Raw genomic sequence first — 27,842 nt, 5'->3', positions numbered from 1 at the left:
GTAAAATGTAGCCAGTTTTAATCAAGAGAGTGCCAAGGTAAGGCTCTCAACCTAACACCTGCAGGAACTTATCTGTTCTGAGCAGGAGGTGTTTTACTATAGACATACAGTCCAACTGTAGTGGACTTAGTGGTCACCTGAAAGTCCATGGTTCAAACAGAAATCTCAAACCTAAATTCAAGCACTTTTCAAGGACTTTTCAAGGCCAAATTTTCATTTTCAAGGCCGAGCACCGTACGTTAGTTTCCTTTAAAAACTGCATTTTCAAACCAGATTTACATAGTAAATATCATTTTTTTATTTGCTCAGACACATTACACTTATTCCACAATAACTCATACGTGTTATTTCTAGTTATTACATAGAAATACAGGTTATCCATCCTTAACACAATGAGTGTCACATATGTACAGTACAGCCAACGCGGCTCAAACATAATCCGCGGCTACGCCACGGCCAGATTATTAGTACGCGGCCGCCGAATCGTGTGTTCACGCGGCGTATCGCCGTGGCAATCGGCATCGATCCGCGCAACGACGCAGAGTCTGTATTAACCTCGCGTAATTTCGCGGAGTAAATCCGCCGCATACGTACGCGGCAGATCGAGTGAAAAGATTTCCACCCACATGTACATACATGTATGTGAAGCGTAGAATTAATTACGCGCAACTGTTAATGTTTCGTTCGATTATCATTATTAAATTTGTAATCCGAAACACACTTTCGAATTTTAATGCTAACGCGACCTTTGGCAAATTCTAGCGTCAAATAAACAGTGCTAAAATATCCTTTGTTTCATAAAAAGCGCGCGAAAATTATGCAGACATGTAGAACGTCGTTTGGAAAGTTTGGGTGTATTTTATGTTGTATAAAAACATGAACATCACGTCAAGCGTAAATCGCGTGTTCAGTTGAAAAAAAGCACCGATTAGACGTTATTTCATCATCTCTATAAATAGTAACACATGCCAAAATGTATTTGATACTTAAGGAAATATCGAGAATGTTTGTGTATCATAAATATTTACCAGCATTTGCTTTAAAACTGGAATATACAGAATTACCGGGTAATTAGTAGCGATATTAACTGTATAATATGAACAAAATAAAACGTGTTTACATACACATATTCAAACAATAGTTATAATAAGCTGATAATTAACAAAACAACAAATACGTCGTCACCGTCTTGATTATTGATGTTGCTTCAAGCTGCTAATTTTCTTAGCTTAAATATAATAGCAAAATCAACATGCAATTAATTCATAAATCAACCATATGCTGGAGCCTTGACCACTTGTATGTGCGAAAACATAATTACGTGACAGTGTTTATGTGTGAAATACATACACTACGGGCGGGAAACAAACTTAATTGGCCAGACACATTAACTATGCTTACATGTATATGCTAAGACAATCCGCGCACAATACATTTATTATGATTTTAATTATTATTATAATTGTTCTTTCAAAATTTGTAAACTACATGTAACTAAAAAAATTGAAGATTTTTTATTTCATGATGCGCATCGATTCGGCATCATGTCGCGGATCGCGGCATGCCTCGGCGGACAGATGCGAAGTTTCGCGGCGAAATGCGACTTGCCGCCGCATACTGACGCGGCTTCAACGACTGAAGCGGCATCGACTCGTTTCGCCTTGCCGCCGCGGATCGCGAAATACGTTTGTTCCGCATTGGCTGTACTGTATTTACATTTAAAAGTTATTACAAACAAACACATTGTCTCTTTCTATGCTCACATCAAACAGACTAGTTCATTACATTTGAACAGCAGTCAGTTACTATAACATTTTGTCTTTAACAGAATTGATTTCCTTTTCCAGTTCTTCCAGCTCTCTCCTCTTATTCAGTTAACCACCCTGGTTTGAAACGACACTTCCCCATCCCTGCGTTTTCACTCGCAAAAATTGATCACAATGAAGAACCTCTGACGTAGTACACATAATCTGTGACGTGTACACATAACGTTTCGTACTAAATAGTGTACGAAACTTATATTTCGTATTCAACTTTTTTTGCGCGAAGGAATTTATGATAAATTTTCATAATATTTCCCTTAAGAACGATTTAAGTAAAATAATAAAAGCGATGATAAAAGTAATTTTGAGCATAAATAAACATTTTCAAGGCTTTTTTACATGAAATAAGCACTTTTCAAGCACTTTTTCAAGGCCAACCTTTGTTCAAGGGCTTTTCAAGCCTTGGACTCGTTTTCAAGCACTTTTCAAGCCCTGAAGTCCAACCGGACTTAGTGGTCACCTGAGAAAAGTGGTCACCACCTGCCTGCAGCGGTCAGTCTATATTCCCCTGATGAAAATCGTTCGGTATTCTGAGAGGTCACGGTGGTGTAGTGGATGAGGTGTCTGCCTAGCGATCAGGAGTTCGTGGGTTCGCTCCCTACTCGGGGAGCGTTCTCATTATCTCCTCCATAGACACCAAGTACTGGTTCTTCACAGGAAACGAACTCGACAGTAGGCCTTCCTGTAATAGTCAGCAATTGACTGTAGGAAGTATGAAGTAGAAGAAGTAATACACCCAGGTATAACACTCAAGCTGGCTATAATGGCCAATTGCCAGTATACTTCATTCCAGAAGTCATTTTTCCCCTGTGTACAGCGGTCGCGAGGCAGTCATTTCAAGGTTCAAAAAGTTAACACTTAAATCGAACTGCATTGTTGTCTCTTCCATCTGACGTCATAACATATTTTGTGAGCCTATTTTGCAGCTAAAGAATCTGACTGCGGTAACTGCCTTTGATAGGATAAATATAAGTGTTTTGTGGTCTTCTACCAAGTTTGTTAAAATCATGCCCTTAGGGTCAAAACTGGTTGTGCCCAAGGGTCAGAAGATTTATGTAGACTTACATAGTAAAAAGCTTTTAAAATCTTCTATGAAACCACTAGGATCAAGGGTTCAAGACTTGTAGTTGAACATAGTCAATTTTGACCCTAGTGGCCTAGAAAATGTCAAGATAAACATTCTGACCAAGTTTCATCAAGATTGAGTCATAAATGTGGCCTCTATAGTGGTAACAAGTTTTTTTCTAAGATTTGACCTGGTGACCTAGTTTTTTGAGGCACATGACCCAGATTTCATTATGGCCTAGATACAGTCAAGATAAAAATTCTGACCAAGTTTCATCAAGATTTAGTCATAAATATTGCCTTGGACAGGTAACAAGGTTTTTCTAAGATTTGAAAAGGTGATATACATTTTTAAGCTTGACCCATGTTGAAACTCGTCTTAGATATTGTCAAGATAAACATTCTGACCAAATTCCATAAAGAAATAGTCTTCAGTGTGGCCTCTATATGGAAAATGGTTTTTTATCATTTGACCTGACGACCTAGTTTTTCAACACATTTAACACAGCCTCGACATCAGTCTAGTTAATGTCAAGTTTAATCCAGATTGGATTAAGAGGCCTCTAAACTGGAAACTTATGAAATTTGGCGACAAAATGTCAACAAACATTTGTTTTAATTTTTACAAGAGGCTCAGGATCTGAAATAATGACAACCTCAATGCGTTATAAGTTTATTTTTGAAATTCTGTTCTGAAAATGGAATATTTGAAAAGAAAACAAATGTACTTAAACATGCAATAGCAAATATATACACACAAAATGTACATTGGTAATTACTGATAAAAAATCTACCTGTTTACATAATAAAACTGATCATAGAATAAGATAACTCTAATCTAACACAGTTGTCTTGTTGATAAAAGAAAATGTCTGCATGGTCCCCACCGACACCAGGGCCATACTTGGTAAAAACAATGTTCTAGTTATGCTTACATGCAGTTCTAAAGAGATAATTCTGTATTATGCAAATAATGTTATGCATAATTCAGGTCACTGAAGTGGTGCTCAAAAAGCAAGTGAATAATGGATGCCAACAAAATAAGGGAAACATTGCATTCAATCATTCATTCCTGCAAAAATATTATACAGAAACCACCATTCTGTTTTCTGCTTAAACTAACTGTTGGTTCATTCAAAGCTACATGTATAGTAAGTTTAACATGCCCAAATATATTGCATTATCTCATGGCTATGTCTCAAACAAAAATTAATGAACAAAATATTACATACCGGCCTTTCAAGAATAAAGATAGACCAAAGGGCAGAACATTGTACAGAAATGCTCCAAAGAAATTAACTGACTATCAAGAGTGCAGATTTAAAGTAAAAGTTGAAGGTTGAATAATGACATTGATTGCAAGATTAATATATTGATGATAATAAGATACTTACCAGTTTGGGATTTTAAGAAAGGCAATTGTTTTCAAGTTATCAGGTACTGTATGAAGTCAATATGCAATACTATTAATTTGCAATGCTCGTTCGCAGGATATAAAACATTCTCTTTTTATCCACCCATTCATATCGCTTGGACTGCTCATCCCATATGTGAATTGTATACATAAATGACTTCATTTAATAAAAGAATGCATTTTTTTCATAATCCATTCACGGTTTAGATTTACATTTGAAAGATCTGACCAAAGCAAGAGTCAATGAAGGTGTTCTAGATGTAAATGATGGCCCAATTGGCGTTTTGCAGACAGTTAGAAAACTCTGGCAAAACATTAGCATGTCTGACAAACATTTGGTTGTTGCCAGAAACAAGTTTTGACAAAACATTCAAAAGGCTCTAATGTTAAAAGCTTGCATGTCTGGCAGATTTAATAAATGTCTGCCAATATTAGAATCTAATCTGACAAAGTACCTGACAAGTCCATTGGGGCTTTTGCACAGTATGTTATGGGTTACACCTAACCTCTTTTCATACTATTGTGGTAGTGGAGGAAGACATTTAGCATTCACAAACTCTCATAGCATAAAACTATGTCATCTAGGAATAAACAAGTAAAATATGTTAACATAAATTTTATTCCTAAAAACATTGGTTTATAAATACATGTAGTATGTGTACTTTAATAGCTTAATACTATGTAAATAAGCTAAGGATTTATTTTAAGATGCATACTCCAAAATCATTTACGTTAAAAAAATAAATGAGCAACGAGGCATTAAAAACATACATCTCCACATTTAGTATATACAGTTTTCCTATGAGCTAGCATCATTCTCCGGGCCAGACTCTGGGTTATCTTGGCTATATTCATTTTGCTCCTCACCTTCGGACCTCTGATTGTCCCCTGCCTTTCTCTCAACTCTCTGCCCATACACCGAGTCCATCCAATCTCTCCCCTCTCCAGCCTCTCGCCGGTCTGCCCCCTTCTTGCTAACACTCTGATACGCATCAGCCAGACCTGCCATTTGTAACATTCTGCTCTGAATATTGCCACCTTCAGTAATGGTGTCTGGCTTAGAGCCCACAAATTCCTCCTCCTCCTCATCTTCCATTGGTTCCCAAACCTTGGAGATTTTTTCTGCCTTACCCTCCCCTTTAGACCTTCTGGATTTAGATTTCTCACCACTATGATGTGAATCCCTTTTTTCTCTCTTCCCTGACCTATGCCTATCTCTACTTCCTGACCTATGCTTTTCCCTACTTTTTGACCTACGCCCCCGTGAGTGTGAACGTGACCTTTTCCTATCTTGATGGGATCTAACCCTTTGCTCCCCACTCTTGCTCCTATTTTTGGGCTCACTGCTTTTACTAGGACTTCCCTCTTTAGTTTCAGACGGGGCTCTTTTATGAGCCCTTTCCCTCTCTGCTTGTTCTCTCATTCTCCTATCCCTATCTCTCTGTTCTCTTTCCTTGTCCCTCAACTCTCTCTCATTCATTTCCATTTCCTCTTTATCGTCATCTTGAAAGCTTCCATTATTTTCTTTCTCCTCCCTGTTTGAATTGCGATTTCTTTCCTTCCTCTCTTCACCCTCGCTGTCTCCCATTTTTTCCTCACCCCTACTTGGATGATTTTCATCATCTTCATTCTCTCTCTCCTCATGCTCTTCCTCCTCCTCCTCGTTATCATCATTTCCTCCTTCCTCATTATCCTGGATGCGATTCATCAAGTCGTTGATTTCCTCATCCAGCTTTTTACGGCGATTTTCAATCATAGCTGTAATAAAAATTGGTCAATTAATTGTGCATATGGTTAATTTTAAAAAAAAACACAGCAATATAACATGTTCTATTTGTTGCCTTATTTAAAGTTAATGTCAATAGGCGCCATCAGAGTTTTCAGCTCTAAAATCCAAGAATCCAGTCATTTTAATTTTGCTAAGATCTTGTAAGATGATCTTTTAAAACAGTTATTACATTATTTTTCTGGAATACTAATTTTTGTGGATTTCATTGTACTAGTAAACCAAGAATTATTAAAGTTCCAAATGAATTATAGTTTGATTAGCAATTTCTGATGTCATTCCAATTTTACATCCTCCTGTGTTTTTTTTACAAATGTATATGTCCAAAAACACACTATAAATGAAGTCCATTTTTTTAAGAGTAACATTTTAATCTTTCGTATCTACATACACTAACAGGCAAAGGAATAAGTAATTCTGGAGATTAAAATACTGACAAATGCAGATTATTTTTAATTTAGAATGCGCATGTTGCATACAATCTCAATTTAAAGTTACTTATTGATTGGTTGTACAACTTTCTAAATACTGATACCTAACATGTGTATACCTTGTAACATAATTTACCTATGTTCAGTGAGAATATCCCTATCCTGATTGAATGTTTTTTACAATCAAATCTTTAATAACAGTGCTAACTTGTCACAAAATACGCCCATATTAAAGCTCTGGGTAACATTGATCTATATAGATGCAGAATGTATTAATTTGTTTTAATAAAAATAACTGTGCCCCTCTCAAGATAGGTCTGCAGGTAATCTGCCTACACAGAAAATGTCAGTGCAATACATATGTCTCCATCCAAACTAAGGTTTTTGAGCAGAAAAAGTTTCCTAGTTACAGTGACATCAACCCTGATCCAGCTGTCAGGACCAAACATGCATGTTGTTAGTAACCAAGGCACATAATATCAGCACTATTTCCTTATAACACTAAAGTTATTGAGCTTTACCTTTGGTCTACTGTATTTATGGCAACAGTTACCATAACCATACTTCTCTAAAAGGAATCCAATGCTAGGTGTGTCTTTATGCCACCTAAACACACAATTTTATCATAAAACCTTCATTGAAACTAAAGCTATTTTTTTTCTATTTTCAGCAACAGTTACCTTGATCTTATCCAACTATCCAGTTAGCCCCAGTTACCTTAACCTTATCCGACTATCCAGTTAGCCCCAGTTATCTTGACCTTATCCAACTATCCAGTTAGCAGCTCCATGAGATACACATGCATGCCAAATATCAAGTTGCTATCTTCAATATTGCAAAAGTATTCATAAAATAAGCGATTTGGGCCACATATATTTGACCTCTGACCTTGAAGGATGACCTTTACCTTTCACCACTCTAAATGTGCAGCTCCATGAGATACACATGCATGCCAAATATCAAGTTGCTATATTCAATATTGCAAAAGTATTCATAAAATAAGCGATTTGGGCTACATATATTTGACCTCTGACCTTGAAGGATGACCTTGACCTTTCACCACTCAAAATGTGCAGCTCCATGAGATACACATGCATGCCAAATATCAAGTTGCTATCTTCAATATTGCAAAAGTATTCATAAAATGAGCGATTTTGGCCACATATATTTGACCTCTGACCTTGAAGGATGACCTTGACCTTTCACCGCTCAAAATGTGCAGCTCCATGAGATACACATGCATGCCAAATATCAAGTTGCTATATTCAATATAGCAAAAGTTATTGCAAAATGTTTAAGTTGGCGCAAACAGACCAACCAACCAACAGACCAACCAACCAACCAACCAACAGACAGGGCAAAAACAATATGTCCCCCACTACCATAGTGGGGAACATAGAAATTTATGATAAAACTTTAACGAAGGTTAAAGTTTTAGGAAAGAAAAATACAATGATATTTGACCTTTGACCTTTAAGGATGACCTTGACTTTTCACCACTCAAAATGAGCAGCTCCATGAGATACACATGCATGGTAAATATCAAGTTGGTATGTTCAATATTGCAAAAGTTATCTAACTTTAACCACGGTTAAAGTTTTGGACAGACAGACAGAAAGACAGACAGACAGACAGGACAAAAACAATATACCCCCGATCTATTGATCCGGGGGCATAAAAATCACAAAATTGCATGCCAGAAAATATATATGATTTTCGGCTATAATTTTTTTTCATTCCTTAATACTTCAATCCTACCATGAAAATCTACCACACAATTCTTAGTATTCTGATGCCATATATGTAAGTCTCACCATCCACGGCTAGCTTGGTGTCCTGCAGCTTGGTCTCAGAGTCCTCTGTCAGCATCTTGGGCATGTAGAACAGACATGGCTTGGCCTTGGTCAGGATGAAGTTCTGCAACTTCTTGGTTTCTCTCTCCCAGGACTCATGCTAAAAAGTGGGACATGTAATGAATAGGGATCACACTGATCAAATTTGTTTAACCCTTTACCACTTAGATACGTATTTTTACGTTTTTGTAGTCCCTGAGAATGTTAAATTTCATTAAATACCTTTTTTACTAAATATAAGTTGTAAAGGCGTCATTTCCAACCCTTAGTTATGATAGAGATCCAAGGGATAAAATTTGTTTAAGATTTTTTTTTTTTTTTTATTCAATATCATACATACAATGTAAACATGTATATGATCATACAACATAGTGATTGTACAAAGCAATAAAGTTCAAACATGTTATACAAGATATGCTAATATATATATTTTTTTAGAGAGAATAGAAAAGAACAACAGAGGAATAGTTATGAAAAAATGATGAGTTGTATAAAGTCGGAAGAAAGCATACTGGACTTGTGTGTTTTGTTTTATATTCACAATGATCTTGTCAGATTGAAAAAAAAATAAACAAAACTATTTTAGAAAGATAAACTAACATTAGAGTGAAATGTATAAAAGTGGACAAAACATTATGAGAATTTAATCCGATTCCATTTTTGTTCAAAGATTTGTAATGTGTCATTACTGAGGGCTATTTCTTTCTCAATCTGGATTTTAAGTTTAAGACTATGGACAAAACAATAAAAATTTGGTACTTGTTTTTTGTACTTCATGTTTAAAAAAGATAAACAAAACTATTTTAGAAAGATAAACTAACATTAGAGTGAAATGTATAAAAGTGGACAAAACATTATGAGAATTTAATCCGATTCCATTTTTGTTCAAAGATTTGTAATGTGTCATTACTGAGGGCTATTTCTTTCTCAATCTGGATTTTTAGTTTAAGACTATGGACAAAACAATTAAAATTTGGTACTTGTTTTTTGTACTTCATGTTTAAGATAAAATATTTCATCAATATAACCATAAAATTCACAATATTATTACCGTCTAGTGATTTCAATGAGTTAATTCCGAAACTTACATTTAAGAAAGATAGTTTAACGTTTAGTTGCTGTTGTTCAAGAAATGATATTAATTGATTCCAAATAGGCTGGATGTGTTTGCACTCCCAAAAAAGATGTTCTATAGTTTCAATGTTTTCACTGCAGAAGTCACACATATTTGAGTTAGCTAATTTGCATTTAAAGAGATATTTATTTGTAGCTATAATTCTATGGATGTATTTATATTGAAAATTTCTCAGTGTGCTTTCAATGGTTGCTTTATATGGCATGGTAAATATGTGTTTCCAATTAAGTTCATTTTCTACAAAAAGGTCTTGCCATTTATTTTGGATTTTGGAGTTTTCTGTAGGGTTTTTAATTTGTAGTGTGTAAAATATTGTATTTGTTTTGTTTTTTCTTCCAAGTATGTTTTCTACAAATGTTGTTTGAGTACATGGTGTATTATTTGTATTGATTTCAGATTTAATATGTATGGGTATGCTTTTGATTAGTGTGTAGTACTTCAGAAAATTATTTGAAGGTATTCCGTATATGTAGCATATATTATCAAAAGAGTAGAAATCCTTAATTCTGTAGTCATATAATTGGTCGACATATTTAATGCTTCGTTCAAAACCAATCTTTATAGAAAAACATCTTATTGTTTGAAGTTATGTCTTTATTGTTCCATAAAATTGTTTTACTGCTGGTTTGGGTTTCTAAGTTATGAGTGACATCACTCCACGCTGATAGAACATCAGACAGAAATATGTTTTCGTTTGCAATTTCATGTAAGATAGTATTGCTGATGTTACATTCAAAAAGTAAGGAGTCACCATATTTTTTAAGGATTTTCTGGTAGAATAATTTCCATTTACTCGTATTGGTATTATCTAGGTATCTTTTAACCCAGCTGCATTTGATTGCATTCAAGAATGAGTCAATGTTCGTTAATTGGATACCTCCATTTTCTACAGATTGAATTAACTGAGTTCTTTTTATTTTATCAGGCTTACCGTCCCATATGAAATTAAATATTGCTGATTTTATATCGTTAATTACATCGTTTGGTGGATTTGGGAGAACTTTTAATACATATATTAATTTAGGAAGTGCAAACGTTTTCAATACTGTGTTTTTTCTGATTAGTGTAAGTTTACGATGATGCCATGATTTTAAGCAGTTTTTAAAATTCTGTAATTTAGGTAGTATGTTTTTAAGAACTGTATCCTTTTCATTATTTGTGAAAGCAATGCCTAACGTTGTGGCTTCATCGGATGTCCAATAAAATTTCATTTCTTTTTTATATTGAACAGTACTTTGTTTTAATTTACCTACTCGTAGCACAGTACATTTACTTTTGTTTAGTTTAAGACCTGATGTCATTCCGTAAAGGGTTAGCGACTCTATTAGGTTATGGAAAGAATCGTAATTGTCGTTTAAAAAATAAGTTGCATCGTCAGCAAATAGGGATTGTTTGATTTCTTCGTCAGGTTCTAGTGATATGCCTTTTATGTGTTTATTTGATTGGATTTGATGTGATAGATACTCGATGCAAATAATAAATAGCGATGATGAGAGTGGACATCCTTGTCGAACCCCTCGTTCGATGTTAAAACTGTATGAAAAGAAGCCATTGTTAATGATTATACTGTTAATATCGGTATAGAATAGTTTGACCCATTGAATGAGACTTTCACCAAAGTTCATATTTTCTAAGCAAGAGAACATAAATGAATGATCAAGCGAATCGAATGCCTTTTCAAAGTCTGCAAAGAATATTAGACCAGGATTATTTGAATTGTTGAAATAGTTTATGCATTCTTGGATAAGACGAACGTTTTCACCAATGTAACGTCCTTTTATAAAACCAGATTGAGATTTTGAAATGATTGATGGTAATATTTTTTTAATTCTGTTTGCTATACTTTTAGTTGCAATTTTATAGTCATTGTTTAGTAAACTAATCGGGCGCCAGTTTGATAAGGATTCTAAGTTTTTTCCAGGTTTTGGAATAAGCGATATAATACCTTGTTTTTGTAGCGTAGTTAAGTTTTCGTTGTTAAATGAATAGTTAAGTGAATTAATTAGATGTGTTTTTATCTCATTCCAGAATATTTTATAAAACTCGATTGTGATGCCATCAGATCCTGGGCTTTTGTTATTTTGCATTTCTTTTAGGGCTAATCCACATTCATATTCATTAAGCAATCCGTCGCACAGTTGTTTTTCCTCTTGGTTTAAAGCGTGATGTGTATTTTTAAAACGGGTGTTATTTTCAACATTTTTTCGTTTATAGAGGGTTTCGAAAAATAAACGTTGTTCTTCTAGTATTTCAGTTCTGTTTGTTATATCTTTGCCATTGACTACTAATTTGTGTACAGTTTTTTGTTCACTTCTACGTTTTTCAATGTTTGCGAAATATTTTGTATTTTTTTCATTGTGTTCAACATGCTGTGCACGCGCTCTTAGTATTATTCCATTGAGATGTGTATGATAGATTCCATCTAATATTTGTTTTTTTAATGTTATTTCATTTTCAATGTCGGTGGTATCATTTGTGTTTGTTTGATGCAATTGTTTTTCAAGTGTTTCAATGGTTTTGATGGTTTCAGTTTCAAGTTTGTGTGTTTCTTTTTGTTTAAATGATGTGTATCTAATTGTTGTGTTACGTATATTTCCTTTAATTACTTCCCATAAGGTGTTTGGGTTTGCATCTTTATTATTTTGAACTGTATTTAATATTTCCTGTTTTATTTGTGTTTGATATTGTGTATCTAATAAGATGCTGTTGTTAATTTTAAAGTATCCTGGGCCTCTTTCAGGTTGTATATTGTGCAGTTTAAGTTTAAAATTTGTTTAAGATGTTAAACAGTTTAAATGTTGGCAGGCCATGACCACTGTGTTACAGGAAGTAATGCATACCAGTATTCAAAAACAGCAAACATTACCAAATTAACCCTTTAGCACTTAGATACGTATTTTGATGCATTTGTGGTCCATTAGAAAGTTACATTTAATCAAATACCTTTCTTACTAAATATAAGTTTTAAAGGCTTCATTTCCAACTCTCTGTTTATGACAAGCAGCAAACAGCATAAAACCTGAACAGACTGTGAATTACTCGCAGGCTGTTCTGGTTTTATGCTGTTTGCACATAGCCTTTTTCACTTTGCTTCTGAGTGGGAAAGGGTTAAATGTTTGCAGGCCATGACCACTGCGTTGAAGGAAGTAATGCATACCAGTATTAAAAATCCAACGAACATTACGAAATTAAATACGTTTCAATTATAATTTAAGCACTTACATTCTGAACCATTTCCATTTTCTGTTCGATCAATTTTATGCGAATTTGTTTTCGACGTCGTTCCAGAAATAGGTCTCTCCTCTCCTTAAGGATTTCCTCTTTTTCTTGGCGGAATTTGTCTTCAAGTTTCTTTTCAATCTTTATACGCTGCTCTTCCTGTTTACAAAAAGAGTTCTGTCCATGTGAATTCAATTACCATAAAACATGTGCCTCCATGGTGATATTGGTCTAATATAAAGGTGCCTGACATGATATTATGTTTTATATCAAGTAAGTAGGCGCTCTTCCCTTTACCACTTAGATACATATTTTCACGCATTAGTAGTCCCTTAGAAAGTTACATTTAATTTAAGACCTTTTTTACTAAATTCAAGTTTATAAGACTTCATCTCCAAACCTTAGATACTGATGAGCAGGGAAAGGTTTTGCTTCTGAGTGGGAAAGGGTTATATCAAGTTCGTAGGAATTTATACATCTTTCAGTCAATTTTAAGAGGTATATGAAAAGGGGGTTTAATGCATGTGCGTAAAGTGTCGTCCTAGATTAGCCTGTGCAGTCAGCACAGGCTAATCAGGGATGACACTTTCCGCATGTATGGTATTTTTCGTTTACAAAAGTCTCTTCTTATTAAAAATCCAGTTAAGGCCAGTCTTTCCGAAACGTCGTCGGACATGTCTGGTAAAATGCTTGCCGGTCCGACAGATTTTCCGTCTTTGCCGGACCGAATGTCCGGTAAATATCTGATCGGCATAGAGGTTAATATTTCACCAGATTGCATGTTAAAAACAGTTGACAAAATTCATACAGTTGTGTACTCTCATAGTCTCGCGAGATAATTAGTAATAGTGAGGAAATGAACTGCGTGTTCATTGGTCCGATAAGAAAATTAGCATATCTGGTTCCCTACATTCGTTATTTTCGGTTGCAAAAGCAGCAAAAAACGGAGGCCGCACATTGTTTTTACCTCTTTTCAAGGACTCTTGACAAATGTAACAACAGTGGATTCATTTCTTTTTCAAATTAAAAGAACCAGCCTGAATTTTGCAGCCACACAATATCATTTTCTATGCAAAAGAATGCTAAGACAATGTTTCTTTCCATTTAATTTTTTTAATCCCCAAGATTAGGATAAATTTAGAAACGTTTTTGATATAAGAACAAATTTAATTCTTCTTTTGTCACAATGGTTATTCTAATTGCATCTAGTGCAGATTAGTGTTTCTGGGATAATAGGTTAAAAATTAAAACAATAGACGTTAGTTGTACTTAAACTAGAGCTTTGTCACAGACGTGATGAATATCCCCACATGCCGCATTGACACAGAATATTTTGCATGTCGTCTTCACAAAAAACAGCGGACACCATGCTCAATGTTTAAAACGCACTAAGTGACCCCTTGACCTAGTTTTTGACCCAGAAAGGACCATGTTCTAACTTGGCCTTAAGATCATCTCGATAAAACTTTTGACCAAGTTTGGTGAAGATCGGATGTAAACTACTTGAATTAGAGAGCGGACACCATGCTGAATGTTAAAAAACGCACTAAGTAACCCCGTGATCTAGTTTTTGGCCCTGCATGGCCCATGTTCAAACTTGTCCTAGAGATCAAGTTTGGTGAAGATTGGATGAAAATTACTTGAATTAGAGAGCGGACATGGTGAGGTTTAAAACACACTGAGTGACCCCGTGACCTAGTTTTTGACCCGGCATGACCCATATTCAAACTTGACCTAGACATCATCTAGATACAACTTCTGACCAAGTTTAGTGAAGATTGGATGAAAACTACTTGAATTAGAGAGCCGACAACAGTGTGATGTTTAAAACGCACTAAGTGACCCCGTGACCTAGTTTTTGACCCGGCATGACACATATTCAAACTTGACCTAGACATCATCAAGATACAACTTCTGACCAATTTTGGTGAAGATTGGATGAAACCTACTTGAATTAGAGATCGGACAACATGGTGATGTTTGAAACGCACTAAGTGACCCCGTGACCTAGTCTTTGACCCGGCATGATACATATTCGAACTTGACCTAGACATCATCTAGATACAACTTCTGACCAAGTTTGGTGAAGATTGGATGAAAACTACTTGAATTAGAGAGCGGACAACATGCTTAATGTTTAAAATGCACTTAGTGACCCTGTGACCAAGTTTTTGACCCGGCATGACCCATATTCGAACTTTACCTAGACATCATCTCAATACAACTTCTGACCAAGTTTGGTGAAGATCAGATGAAAACAACTTGAATTAGAGAGCGGACACTTAATACGGACCGACAGACAGACAGACCAACAGACAATTTCACTCCTATATACCCCCCCTAAACTTCGTTTGTGGGGGTATAATGAATTTTGATGAAGATATTGTCTCTATGTAACTGGAAATAAATGTGAATACTGACAGTATTATGTATATGTTAGTCCTTAGTCTTAACTTTTGTAATTAACAAAATTTGCCCAACATGCCTTTTCTGGTTAAATGTTTTTTGGTCTGGTAAAATGTTTTTCGGTCTGGTAAAATGTCAAAGTTTACTAGACCGAATGTCCAGTAAAATGTGTGCAACTTTCGGAAAGACTGGTTAAGGCGGAAAGTGTCATCCCTGATTAGGTCTGGGACGACACTTTACGCACATGAATTAGACCCCTTTTTCACAGAGCACAGCCTATTTATATTCAAGCCCTCAAGAGACTTGAAGCATATAAATAAATCAGCACACGAAATCAGTCACTTAATCTATTTCTGCATAGATAATGCAGGGCTTCCGCTGTCGCTCGCCAAATTCGCCAATGGCTAAAATTTAGCAATTTCGGCGAATAAAAAAAACGTTTGGCGAAAATGTTCGGCGAACGATTTTTATTCCTGTCAAGTGCCGTCTCCGATTTTAAACTCTATAAACCGTAGACTGTGATGCAACACATCACTGTGTTATTGAATGAAAAATTGGAAACGCAGTCTGCATCAACACTAGTCAGAACCAGGCATCCAGACAAAGGAAAGTGTCTGGTGTGAAAACAAAACAATGGTGTAACTGTACATCTTATGGGCTTAAATAAACAATTAAATCTGTTTTAAGACTGCTGCCAATTTAAAACAATTTGAGTACAAGAGGGCCTGAAAGGCCCAAAGTCGCTCACCTGACATAACAGGATATTATTGGGAGAAATCTGCTGACCAAGTTTCATGAAGATCAAAAAATAAACCTCTAGAGTGTTAACAAGGTTTTACAATAGCCATATAAGGAAAAATGCCCCGCCCACTGGCAGCCATGTTTTTAAACCAACCGGCATCATTTTTGAATACTTCCAAGATATTATCAGGATGAATCTTCTGACCAAGTTTCATGAAGATCGGACAGTAAATGTGGCCTCTAGAGTGTTAACAAGATTTTACTATAGCCGTATAAGGAAAATTGCCCCACCACTTCGAAGCCATGTTTTTCAAGCAAACATAATAATTTTCGAACTCATCCAAGATATCATTGAGACCAATCTTCTGACCAAATTTCATGAAGATTGGACAATAAATGTGGCCTCTAGAGTGTTAACAAGGTTTTACTAAAGCCATATATAGCCATATAAGGAAAAATGCCCGCCCCTGGTGGCCATGTTTTTAAAGCAACAAAAACCATTTTCGAACTCATCCAAGATATCATTGGGACATATCTTCAGACCAAGTTTCATGATGATCGGAAAATAAATGTGACCTCTAGAGTGTTAACAAGGTCATACAATTCAATATAAATAAAAATAAAAGTTAAGAAGAACATGTGTCGAAAAATGCGAAATAAGCCGATATTTAATTCTCAAATCGAAAATATCTGTACAGCCGAATTCGCTATCATGCATGTACGATGTGAATCTTAATTTAGTTTAATGGTTGTTTTTAAATTCCTGCATCAATGTCTATTCATACGACACACGAACACTAACTCCGATCCGAATAAAAAGACGAATTCTTCGGTTTTGTAGGAAAATATGTAAGAAATATCTTCGTCACCATCGGCTCGGGGCGCTAATTTGTCTTTCTGCATTTTATGAAATTCGTCTTGCCTATTTTGTGTTATTGTAACATGTATTTATCAATATATTACAATTTAACACATATAAAAATCGTCTCGCTTAAATCTTTTGACAAATGAATGCCATATTGTACAGAATCAGCAAACTATAAAAAACATATTCAAAAGTTTGCTATCTTTCAGAATGTAAAACTATCATTTATATTTAATTCCACTTAATCTTCTTGTGCTTAAAAAAAAAAAATTAAAAAGGGAGACAACTCTGTCAATTCAACATAATTTTTCAAAAGCCATTTAGCAGTTACTTCCCTTGACATGCTAAACTAGAGTGTTCACAAGCTGTTTTTACATATGAATATAAGGAAAATGACCCCCCCCCCAGCGGCCATGTTTTTTTACCGATCTGAACCATTTTCGAACTCAACTGTCATATCCAGAAAACACATGTTCTGACCAAATTTCATGAAGATTGGACCAAAAATGTGACTTCTAGAGTGTTCACATGTTTTCACTATATACATAAAGAGAAAACTGCCCCGCCCCCTGGCGGCCATGTTTTTTCACCGATCTGAACCATTTTCGAACTCATCCGAGATATCAATGAAACCAATGTTTTGACCAAGTTTCATGATGGTTGGGCAAAAATTGTGACTTCTAGAGTGTTCACAAGGTTTCTCTATAGCCATATAAGGAAACTGCCCCGCCCCCTGGCGGCCATGTTTTTCAACGGACCGGAACCATTTTTGAACTCAACCAACATATCATTTAGACAAACATTTTGACAAAGTTACATGATGATTGGGCATCAAATGTGACTTCTTCAGTGTTCACAAGGTTTTTCTTTTTTTTGACCTAGTGACCTAGTTTTTGACCCAGCATGACCCAGTTTCGAACTCAGTCGAGGTATCAATGGGACAAATGTTCTGACCAAGTTTCATGAAGATCGGACAATAAATGTGGCCTCTAGAGTGTTCACAAGGCAAAATGTTGATGACAGACCAAGCACGACGGACAAAAGGCGATCACAAAAGCTCACCATGAGCACGTTGTGCTCAGGTGAGCTAAAAAGCAGTTAGCGAATTATAACCCATTTAAGAATTCATGAAAATATTTACAGTTGATTTGTTTGTAATGAATTCCGTCATAATTTGTTAAAATGCTTTACGTAATACTGCATCTAATTGCAAAATTTCCACGTGGATTCCATCCGGTATCTGGTCACGATTTTATCGAGGAGTAGTACATCGTAGGAACAATTTAATGTATTAGCTATAACGAAGCCAACTATCCCAACAAGAGCACCGCCTTGCGGGTGCAGACCGCTCATCTATTTTTCTTTTTAAAGGTGTAGGGACCTATCTCAATTTCAATCACAAAGGATGGAGGGGTGAAGTGGAGAGGGGTGTATAGTGTGGGGGTGTGGTCATTTATTACATTATCTTCCAAAAAATGCAAAAAAAATGCAAAATAAAATATAAAAAAAAATTGGGGGGGGGGGGATTCTTGGGTGGGATGGTTGGACGGTATTTCAAAAATAAAATAATAAAAATAAATATTTGTCTTTTTTAACCATGTTTGAAAAAAAAAATTGGTGTGTTTGTCAGAAACACAATGCCCCCTATTGCGCCGCTTTGAAATTATTATTATTATTTTTACCTTTGACCTTGAAGGATGACCTTGACCTTGAACTTCCACCACTCAAAATGTGCATCTTTATGAGAAGGCCACTTTGAAATATTTTTTTGACCTTTGACCTTGAAGGATGACCTTGACCTTGAAGGATGACCTTGAACTTCCACCACTCAAAATGTGCAGCTTCATGATAACGCCGCTTTGAAATTATTATTTTGACCTTTGACCTTGAAGGATGACCTTGACCTTGAAGAATGACCTTGACCTTCCACCACTCAAAATGTGCAGCTTCATGAAAACGCTGCTTTGAATTTATTTATTTTTTTGACCATTGACCTTGAAGGATGACCTTGACCTTGAAGGATGACCTTGACCTTGAAATTCCACCACTCAAAATGTGCAGCTTCATGATAACGCCGCTTTGATTTTTTTATATTTTGTTTGACCTTTGACCTTTAAGGATGACCTTGACCTTGAAGGATGACCTTGACCTTTCACCACTCAAAATTTGCAGCTTCATGATAACGCCGCTTTGATTTTTTTTTACCTTTGACCTCTAAGGATGACCTTGACCTTGAAGACTGACCTTGACCTTGAACTTCCACCACTCAAAATGTGCAGCTTCATGATAATGCTGCTTTGAAAATTTTTATTTGTTTTTTTACCTTTGACCTTGAAGGATGACCTTGACCTTGAAGGATGACCTTGACCTTCCACCACTCAAAATGTGCAGGTTCATGAGAACGCCGCTTTGAATTAATTTTATTTTTTGACCTTGAAGGATGACCTTAAAGGATGACCTTGACCTTGAACTTCAACCACTCAAAATGTGCAGCTTCATGAGATACACATGCATGCCAAATATCAAGTTGCCATCTTCAATATTAAAAAAGTAATGGCCAATGTTAAAGTTTTCGGACGGACAGACGCCATATATTTGACATTTGACCTTGAAGGATGACCTTCACCTTCACCTTTCACCACTCAAAATGTTCAGCTCCATGAGATACACATGCATGCCAAATATCAAGTTGCTATCATTAATATTGAAAAAGATATGGCCAATGTTAATGTTTTCGGACAGACAGACACCATAAATTTGACATTTGACCTTGACTTGAAGGATGACCTTGACCTTGACCTTTCCCCACTCAAAATGTGCAGCTCCATGAGATACACATGCATGCCAAATATCAAGTTGCTATCTTAAAAAGTAAAAAAGTTATGGTCAATGTTAAAGTTTTTTTCGAACTGACAGACTGACTGTTTGACATACTGACGGACAGTTCAACTGCTATATGCCACCCTACCGGGGGTATAAAAATTATTTTTTTGGGGTGGGGGTGAGGGGGGGGGTATAGTGTGAGGGTGTGGTGGCCATTTATTAGATGGTCTTTAATAAAAACAATAAATAATGGGCGTGGGGGATGGTTTGGACGGAGTCAATTGTGGTATGTCAGGTAAGAGTTGTTTTGTCAAAGTATCAATTGAATCTAATCATAAATAAAGAGGTTATGGCAATTTTAGCAAAATTTAATAATTTGACCTTGAGAGTCAAGGTCATTCAACGATCAAGGTAAAATTCAACTTGCCAGGTACAGTACACTCATGTTAGCATGAAAGTATTTACAGTTTAAATAGCCTTGATACTTTAGAAGTAAAGTGAATCTAAACACAAAATGTAACCATATATTCAAAGTTTCTAAGTCAAAAAAGGGCCATAATTCTGTAAAAATGACAACTAGATTTATGCAACTTGTCCTTTACTGTCCCCTTATGATAGTTTGCGAGTGTTCCAAGTATGAAAGCAATATCTATGATACCTTAGGGGTAAAGTGGACCAAAACACAAAACTTAACCAAATTTTCAAGTATAAAGGGCCCATAATTCCGTCAAAATGCCAGTTTGAGTTACATAACTTTGCCTGCACAGTCCCCTTACGATAGTTAGTAAGTGTTGCAAGTATGAAAGCAATGGCTTTGATACTTTAGGAAAAAAGTGGACCTAAACACAAAACTTAACCAAATTTTCAATTTTCTAAGTATAAAAAGGGCACATAATTCCGTCAAAATGCCAGTCAGAGTTACATAACTTTGCCTGCACAGTCCCCTTACGATAGTTAGTAAGTGTTGGAAGTATAAAAGCAATGGCTTTGATACTTTAGGAAAAAAGTGGACCTAAACACAAAACTTAACCAAATTTTCAATTTTCTAAGTATAAGAAGGGCACATAATTCCGTCAAAATGCCAGTCAGAGTTACATAACTTTGCCTGCACAGTCCCTTTATGATAGTTAGTAAGTGTTGCAAGTATGAAAGCAATAGCTTTGATACTTAAGGAATAAAATGGACCTAAACACAAAACTTAACCAAAATTTCTATTTTCTAAGTATAAAAAGGGCACATAATTTTGTCAAAATGCAAGCCAGAATTATCTAACTTTGCCTGCCCAGTCCCCTCATGATAGTAAGTAAGTGTACCAAGTTTGAATGCAATAGCATTGATACTTTATGAGAAAAGTGTACCTAAACGCAAAACTTAACCGGACGCCGACGCCAAGGTGATGACAATAGCTCATAATTCTTTTTCAAAAAATAGATGAGCTAAAAATAACATGGTGTTTTTCACGCCTGACTGATTAACCACCATTCGCATCTTAAGTGCCGCGGGTCTATGTTTCCCAAAAATCGTAAAGTAAAATCAAATAAAATGAAAAGACTAATATTCTGTTGAGTTGTTGCATTAAGTATTAATTTTAAATTAAATTTACCAATGACATAAGTTGCGCTACATTGTACGTATACCAAGGCAAGTGCCCTAATAGTATGCATACATGCAGAACCGAATAAAAGCAAATATAAGTCTCTTGTGACATCTTGTCTACTTCTAGCCTTGCAACAGGGAGTCCAAAATGCTTGGCTTTAACTTTGGCTACAGTTTCTAAAATTTGGCTACAAAAAAATCTATTAGGCGAAAATGTTGGCTACATAAATTTTTTAACCAGGGGGAGCACTGGATAATGTAATACCTTTTCTTTGCTCTCTTTGGATTCATCCTTGAATTTCTGCAGTGTACCAAGCAAGAGCCCAAACATCCTACGGTTCCTATCAATCAAAATAAAATCAATCATGCAAAAGCGTTTAACTGTAGTTTTTGTCTTAAGTTAGCACCAAAAAGAGATGTGTTTGTCAGAAACACAATGCCCCCTACTGCGCCCCTTTGAAGCCATATACATGTATTTGACATTTGACATTACAGGATGACATTGACCTTTCACCACTCAAAATGTGCAGCTCCATGAGATGCACATGCATGCCAAATATCAAGGTGCTATCTTCAATATTGCAAAAGTTATGGGCAATGTTTAAGTTTTTTGCGGACGGACAGACTGACGGACAGTTAAAAAACTATATGCCGTCCTTTCTGAATGCAAATACTAGTTCAATTTTTTTTTAATATTAAAAATAAAATAGTTACATTTTCAAAGAAAGAGGCAAAACTCCCTATGTTCCTCACCTGAGACCCAAAGGCACTGGCCTGTTTTGAGCAGATTTTACCATGTTTGTGTAATAAATGTGGCTTCTGACAACATTTTACCCAGCACCATTTTTCAATCTCAGCTGAGATGTAAAATCATGTAATTAGCACAAAATTATGATTAAGTGTCATGCCGATTATGCAAAAAGTTTGACTTAAATATTGCACTGTCATGCTAGAAGAACTGCCTTACCAGTAGTGTGATATGTTTACCGGTAAGTTGACCAAAACCGATTTAAATCTATGTGTCATTAAAAAAAAAAAATGTTTATAGCAAGTTTCATCAAAATTGGGAAAAACTGTGACTTCTAGTGTTCACAAGGTTGCACTACAGCCAATTAAGGTAAACTGCCCCGCCCCCTACAGGCCATGTATATCAGTAGACCTTACATTTAGAAAAATATCATTCATGCAAATACTAGCCAGTAACAAAGCATACTCCTTGAAAATGGGGAACAAGTAGCATGGAACTTAAATGGAAAATATTGCAGGGTAAATATATTAATATTAATTTAAGTAAGCTAAATACATAAATTATATTTAAGTGTGCTTGTTTATATTTTTATGTTTTTCCCACTATTGCAACTGATGCGAATAATGTTCCTCCCAAAACCAGGGTTTCACTGAACGTTGTGCCCTTGTAAGCCTAAACTGCGCGTTAAAATGCCCTTTTAAATATATTGCCCCATGCCCCTTTGCCCTACTGGGAAACACACTATACTTCTTGTCAATGGGTAACAAATAGTATTAAACAACCACAAATCGAGGCCCATATACATACATACCATCCATGCAAATACCCTGTAATCATTTGCAAACTGATATTGCTGTCTGATTCATATCAAAGGTTGTTTCTAGTCATTCCAATTTAAATACATTTTTAAGTAAATACTAAATTGTCAATCACCAAGATTTGATTATTGTCATTCCAGTGAAAATCTTCACTTTCTTTAGAAGTAAGAACAAAGCCATTTACAAATGAATCAGCAAAGAAATAATTTTTAACAAGAGCTCAACAGTTAGACACAAATGCCCCACAAAACAGGGCCTTGACACAGGATTTTTTGCAATGCATCTGCAAAGTATGAGGCCCATCACTCAATCCTTTGATGACATATCGAACAGAAACAAATATAACTCATGGTATCAGATTGACTTTGAACTAGTAACCATTTTTTAAATAGGTGTCATCTACTGTCCAAGGCCATTGCACAAGTTAAGTATCAAGCCAATCTGTCAATCCTTGAGGAGTTATTGATGGGAAACAATGTTCACACTTATCGTGAATGTGAGCTTTGACCTAGTGAACCCAATTTTGATAGGGGTCATCTAGTGTCCAAGTCCGATGCACATGGGAAGTATCAAGCCAAATGGTGAATCAGTTAACGAGTTATTGATTGGAAACGATTTCACACTGAGTGTGACAGAGACCTTGACCTTTGACATAGTGACCCCAATTTCAATAGGGGCCATCTACTTTCCAACACCAATGCACATGGGAAGTATCAAGCCAATCAGTCCCTTCGTTCACAAGTTAATGATCGGAAACAATTTTCACTCTTAGTGTGACATTGACCTTGATCTTAGACCTAGTGACCCCTATTTCAATAGGGGTTATCTATTGACAAAGGCAAACGCACATGGGTAGTGTCAGGTCAATAGATCAATCCCTTAAAAGTTATTGATCGGAAACGAACTGGTCTACCGACGGACCAACTGACCGACATCCAGCAAAACAATATACTCCCTAATTTTCGAATATAAAAACTTGGGATTTTTTTCAAGAGATTAAGGGGTGACAGCCAATGTCATGCCTTGCTACAAAATGCTACTAGTGCAATATGCGGATAATGGGGAGAGGTTTTAAAATTGGATTTATCTTGCTACTTGAGATCAGCAGAAATATACCACCCTTGCTTCATTATGATGACATATTCAAAGCTTTAATTGTATCACTTAAGAAATCTGGAAGTAGTTTTGTCCAAACACCTATAACATTTTACCTTCTCTGTGTTTTTTTAGCTATATTTACGAGAAAATAACATTAAGATAATATATTTTAATTTCAACATTAATCGCTTGAAACATGTGGAAGAAATCTACTCCATAAACTTGCAAAATTTTATGAAGCCACATCAACCAAGACCAAACAAGGATATCAGTAAAACTGATGGATGCTCCCCAATAATGCTTTGTCAATATATGGGTTAATTGTGTGGAAAAAAGTGAGACCTTGAGAAAATCTAATATTAGCCTCAGTGACCTTGACCCCAGTGACCTCAAACCTCATCAAAAGGTAGAGGTCCATGCAAGGTACCTACATGCCAAATATGAAAGAGATCGGTAAAGTATTGAAGGTGCTATGAGAAACTGTAACAAAAGTGTGACGGAAAATTCTATTATTAGCTTTGGTGACCTTGACCCCAGTGACCTCAAATGTCATCGAAAGGTAGAGGTCCATGCAAGGTATCTACATGCCAAATATGAAAGAGTATTGAAGGTGGTATGAGAAACTGTAACAAAAGTGTGACAAAAATCTATTATTAGCCTTGGTGACCTTGACCCCAGTGACCTCAAACGTCATCAAAAGGTAGAGGTCCATGCAAGGTACCTACATGCCAAATATGAAAGAGATCGGTAAAGTATTGAAGGTGCTATGAGAAACTGTAACAAAAGTGTGACAGAAAAATCTATTATTAGCCTTGGTGACCTTGACCCCAGTGACCTCAAATGTCATCAAAAGGTAGAGGTTCATGCAAGGCATCTACATGCCAAATATGAAAGAGATCGGTAAAGTATTGAAGGTGCTATGAGAAACTGTAACAAAAGTACATATGGGGAGCATAAAAACTGACAAACAAAGCAAATCTAACATAACCCTAATCAAAAGTTGTTTGAAGGGGTATGTCTGGCTCATTTAAAAATGATTGTTTTGAAAACATGTCTAAAAGCCTGTACCTGGCTTGACCTTTCCTGTCTGTGTTCTGTTCCTCAATGGACATTTTACGACTCCTTTCTTCCCTTACAGGGGTGGCAACTACTGACGACTGAAGAGCGGGCTGAAATATGTCATTGACACTACAAAGAAATGGCACAACAAATACAACTACTTCTTTCACTGCGAAACAACTGATTCACTTCCATTTTCAATCATACTGGTTGGTCTATCTGGATAAAACAATTTTTGTGTTAAAAGCCCCTGTGGCCTTGACCTTTAAAATCAACAATGACCTAAAACTTAATACTTCTATTAATATTATTAATAGCAATTGTCTATTTCCTCAAAAGTAACCAGCATACAAACTACTTAAAGAATCCTATTTCACAGTTGTCAACAAGTGAAATGAATGGTCAACTGAAAGACAGACTGAAAGTCCATCCATTTTGGCAAAGTAAAATACGCAAACTTCCGAGAAGGGTTATAAAATTAGTATCTGTTTCAACAATCGTTTAAAATGTTAAGCGTTTGGGGTGGGAGGGGTTGGGGGTATAATACATATGAATAACTTTCCCATATGTAAAATAAAAGATCTCCAATTCAGAATTTTAAATCAGACCTGCTCAGGATCTCAGTTTTATATTGGCTGGCAGGAATCAGATTCAAGTTATTGAACTTAGTAAAAAATCTATGCTTGGCTGCCCACAGTTCTAGTCTCCATGACAACCTCTACCTACCCTGCCTCTGGTGTCCTCCTCATCCCCGCTGTCATGTTGCTGCAGTCGGTTTCCGCGGCCTCCAGGTCTGGGACCCAACCTTCCATAGAGACATCAGGTTGAAAAACATGGTTGTAACAAACAGACAGTACTTACAGTAATACATCTAAGCATTAGTTTTGTTTGCGCTCCTTGCAAAAATAGTATTACTTTTCAAAGAAAATAGCAGTAAAGTACTATTTAATCATACAAACTAGTTAAAAATGGTTAAACAGTTCAAAAGATTACAAACATTGTGTGAAATCAATACTATTTTTAGAATATGTCTGCTCTAGATTGGCAGTCTTTGAATTAGGAAGATTGATGTTTATCAGTTCAATGGTATTCATTTCAAGCCGGATATTTGTACACAGTGAAGCAAAATAAAACACATTTCTTTAATATGAAATTTGCACGACAATCATAATCCCTTGACTTACGAAAGTTTCACTTTCATTATCAGAACATACAACTTCAAAATGTATAAATTGAATATATTAATCAGAGTGAAGTGAAATTCTATTTGTCTTAGTATTACCTTGAGAATGCCCCACCTCCTCTTCTGGGTCTGGGTCCTGGATCAGCCTGCACTATTCCTCGTCTGAAGGGTAAGCAAAAAGATATGAGCCTCGCTCTGTGAAAAGGGGGGTTTAATGCATGTGCGTCAAGTGTCGTCCCAGATTAGCATGTGCAGTCTGCACAGGCCAATCAGAGACAACACTTTCTGCTTTTATGATATTTTTTGTTTAAAGAAAGTCTCTTCTTAGCAAAAATCCAGTTTAGGTGGAAAGTGTCCTCCCTGATTAGCCCGTGTGGACTGCACAGGCTAATCTGGGACATAAATTTACACAGATGCATTAAACCCCCTTTTCACATGAGCACTGCCAGTATAAATATAATGAAAGAAACCATGGAAACATGAACCGTCACTATTGTGCTTTGAATAGCTCCCAAGCCACTTTGTCAGAGGAAATAGGCTGTTGCCTTGATACCTTATGTTATGGTCAAGATGCCCCGAACAAAATTTCAGCATCAAAATTCACAAAGGAAATTACTGTGAAATAAACAAAAGTAGAAGTTATGTCTGCACTTCACTCCCCATTTAAAATGAGGTGAGGTAATGTGGGTGTATTGCTAATGTTCAAAGACATCATTCATACATTCAAGTATCAGGTAGGATAAAATATTGACAGATTAACAATGGGCAACATTTCTAAAGACAAGGATGCAGGAGTTATGTTGCTTGTGCACTGCACGCCCCACTAGTCTATATGATCTATCTAACTGTGAAGTTTTTATGTTGACACCCCTTGCAATTTTTTTCGATAACACACCAACAATGCTATATGGACAATTTGAAACCAGTATGGCCCCATTACCCACCTGACATCTTTGTTGCACATGGGTTTTAAAATGGGTGACAAAGTAGGACCTAACTTTTTGGCATGCAGTCGCCTAACAAAAGTTTCTGACAAATAACATGACAGTTTTTGCTCAAAAGACTGGACAATTTTTATCGAGAGAGGTGTTTAACTGTAGAATGCAAATATGTTAGCATGAGTGAATTCCAGCACTGGTAATGTCAAGAAATTTTATAATTGAATTAAACAAATGATCATACGATTTTTTAGTTACTTCCTATACAGTTGTTGTATGCAGCATGTACATTCAATAAGTTCAACTTATATAACTGTGAAGAAAATCCTGCTGCTCCAAATTAACTAAACTGAATAACACTACACATGCAAAACTTGTAGCAGCACACACAATTTACAAGCAATAGAAATACAAATTTCAAATAAACATTTAAGCCTGGCATTTATGTTGCAATTAATAATGTTTAATATGAGTTTTAAAAAGATGGTGCATAAAACCAGATTTCGCCAATCAAAAGCTTACCTGGCCAGACTGAAGATACGACTCTCAGCCGCCCTTGAGTTGCCAACCCCCTGTTCCACTGCTCCAACTGACACACGTCTCTGCGGTGGTGATGTCCTAACAGAACAGGATGGTAATAATTTATGTTCTTTATACTGCTACCAGGCCTCAACACTAACGGGAACCCGATACCCCCTAATTTTGTTGAGGGACACCAGTCTTTCACACGATTTTGCTATAATTTTAATAGGCAGGGTTCCCTGTGGACACCAATCTGTAAAAGTTAGTGTCAAGCCCTAGCTACTTACTTTAATATATTAATGTAAGTGCAACATTAACA

General features: G+C 36.0%; 1 protein-coding gene across 1 annotated transcript; it reads right to left on the bottom strand.

Moving 5' to 3' along the window:
- Positions 1-3,548: 3,548 nt before the first annotated feature.
- Positions 3,549-27,619, bottom strand: LOC127874744 (pinin-like; the record flags this gene model as incomplete). Its single annotated transcript, XM_052419326.1, is given in 8 exon segments — positions 3,549-6,060; positions 8,334-8,472; positions 12,730-12,885; positions 21,423-21,498; positions 24,890-24,990; positions 25,607-25,685; positions 26,163-26,225; positions 27,524-27,619. Coding segments are annotated over 8 exon segments (1,669 nt in total), but the record flags the coding sequence as incomplete, so codon positions are not given.
- Positions 27,620-27,842: the final 223 nt, after the last annotated feature.

Source organism: Dreissena polymorpha, chromosome 3 (genome assembly GCF_020536995.1).
Source record: "Dreissena polymorpha isolate Duluth1 chromosome 3, UMN_Dpol_1.0, whole genome shotgun sequence".
In the NCBI taxonomy this organism is placed as follows: domain Eukaryota; kingdom Metazoa; phylum Mollusca; class Bivalvia; order Myida; family Dreissenidae; genus Dreissena; species Dreissena polymorpha.
Note: the sequence above shows the minus strand (reverse complement) of the source record. Positions and strands in the feature narration are given on the sequence as shown.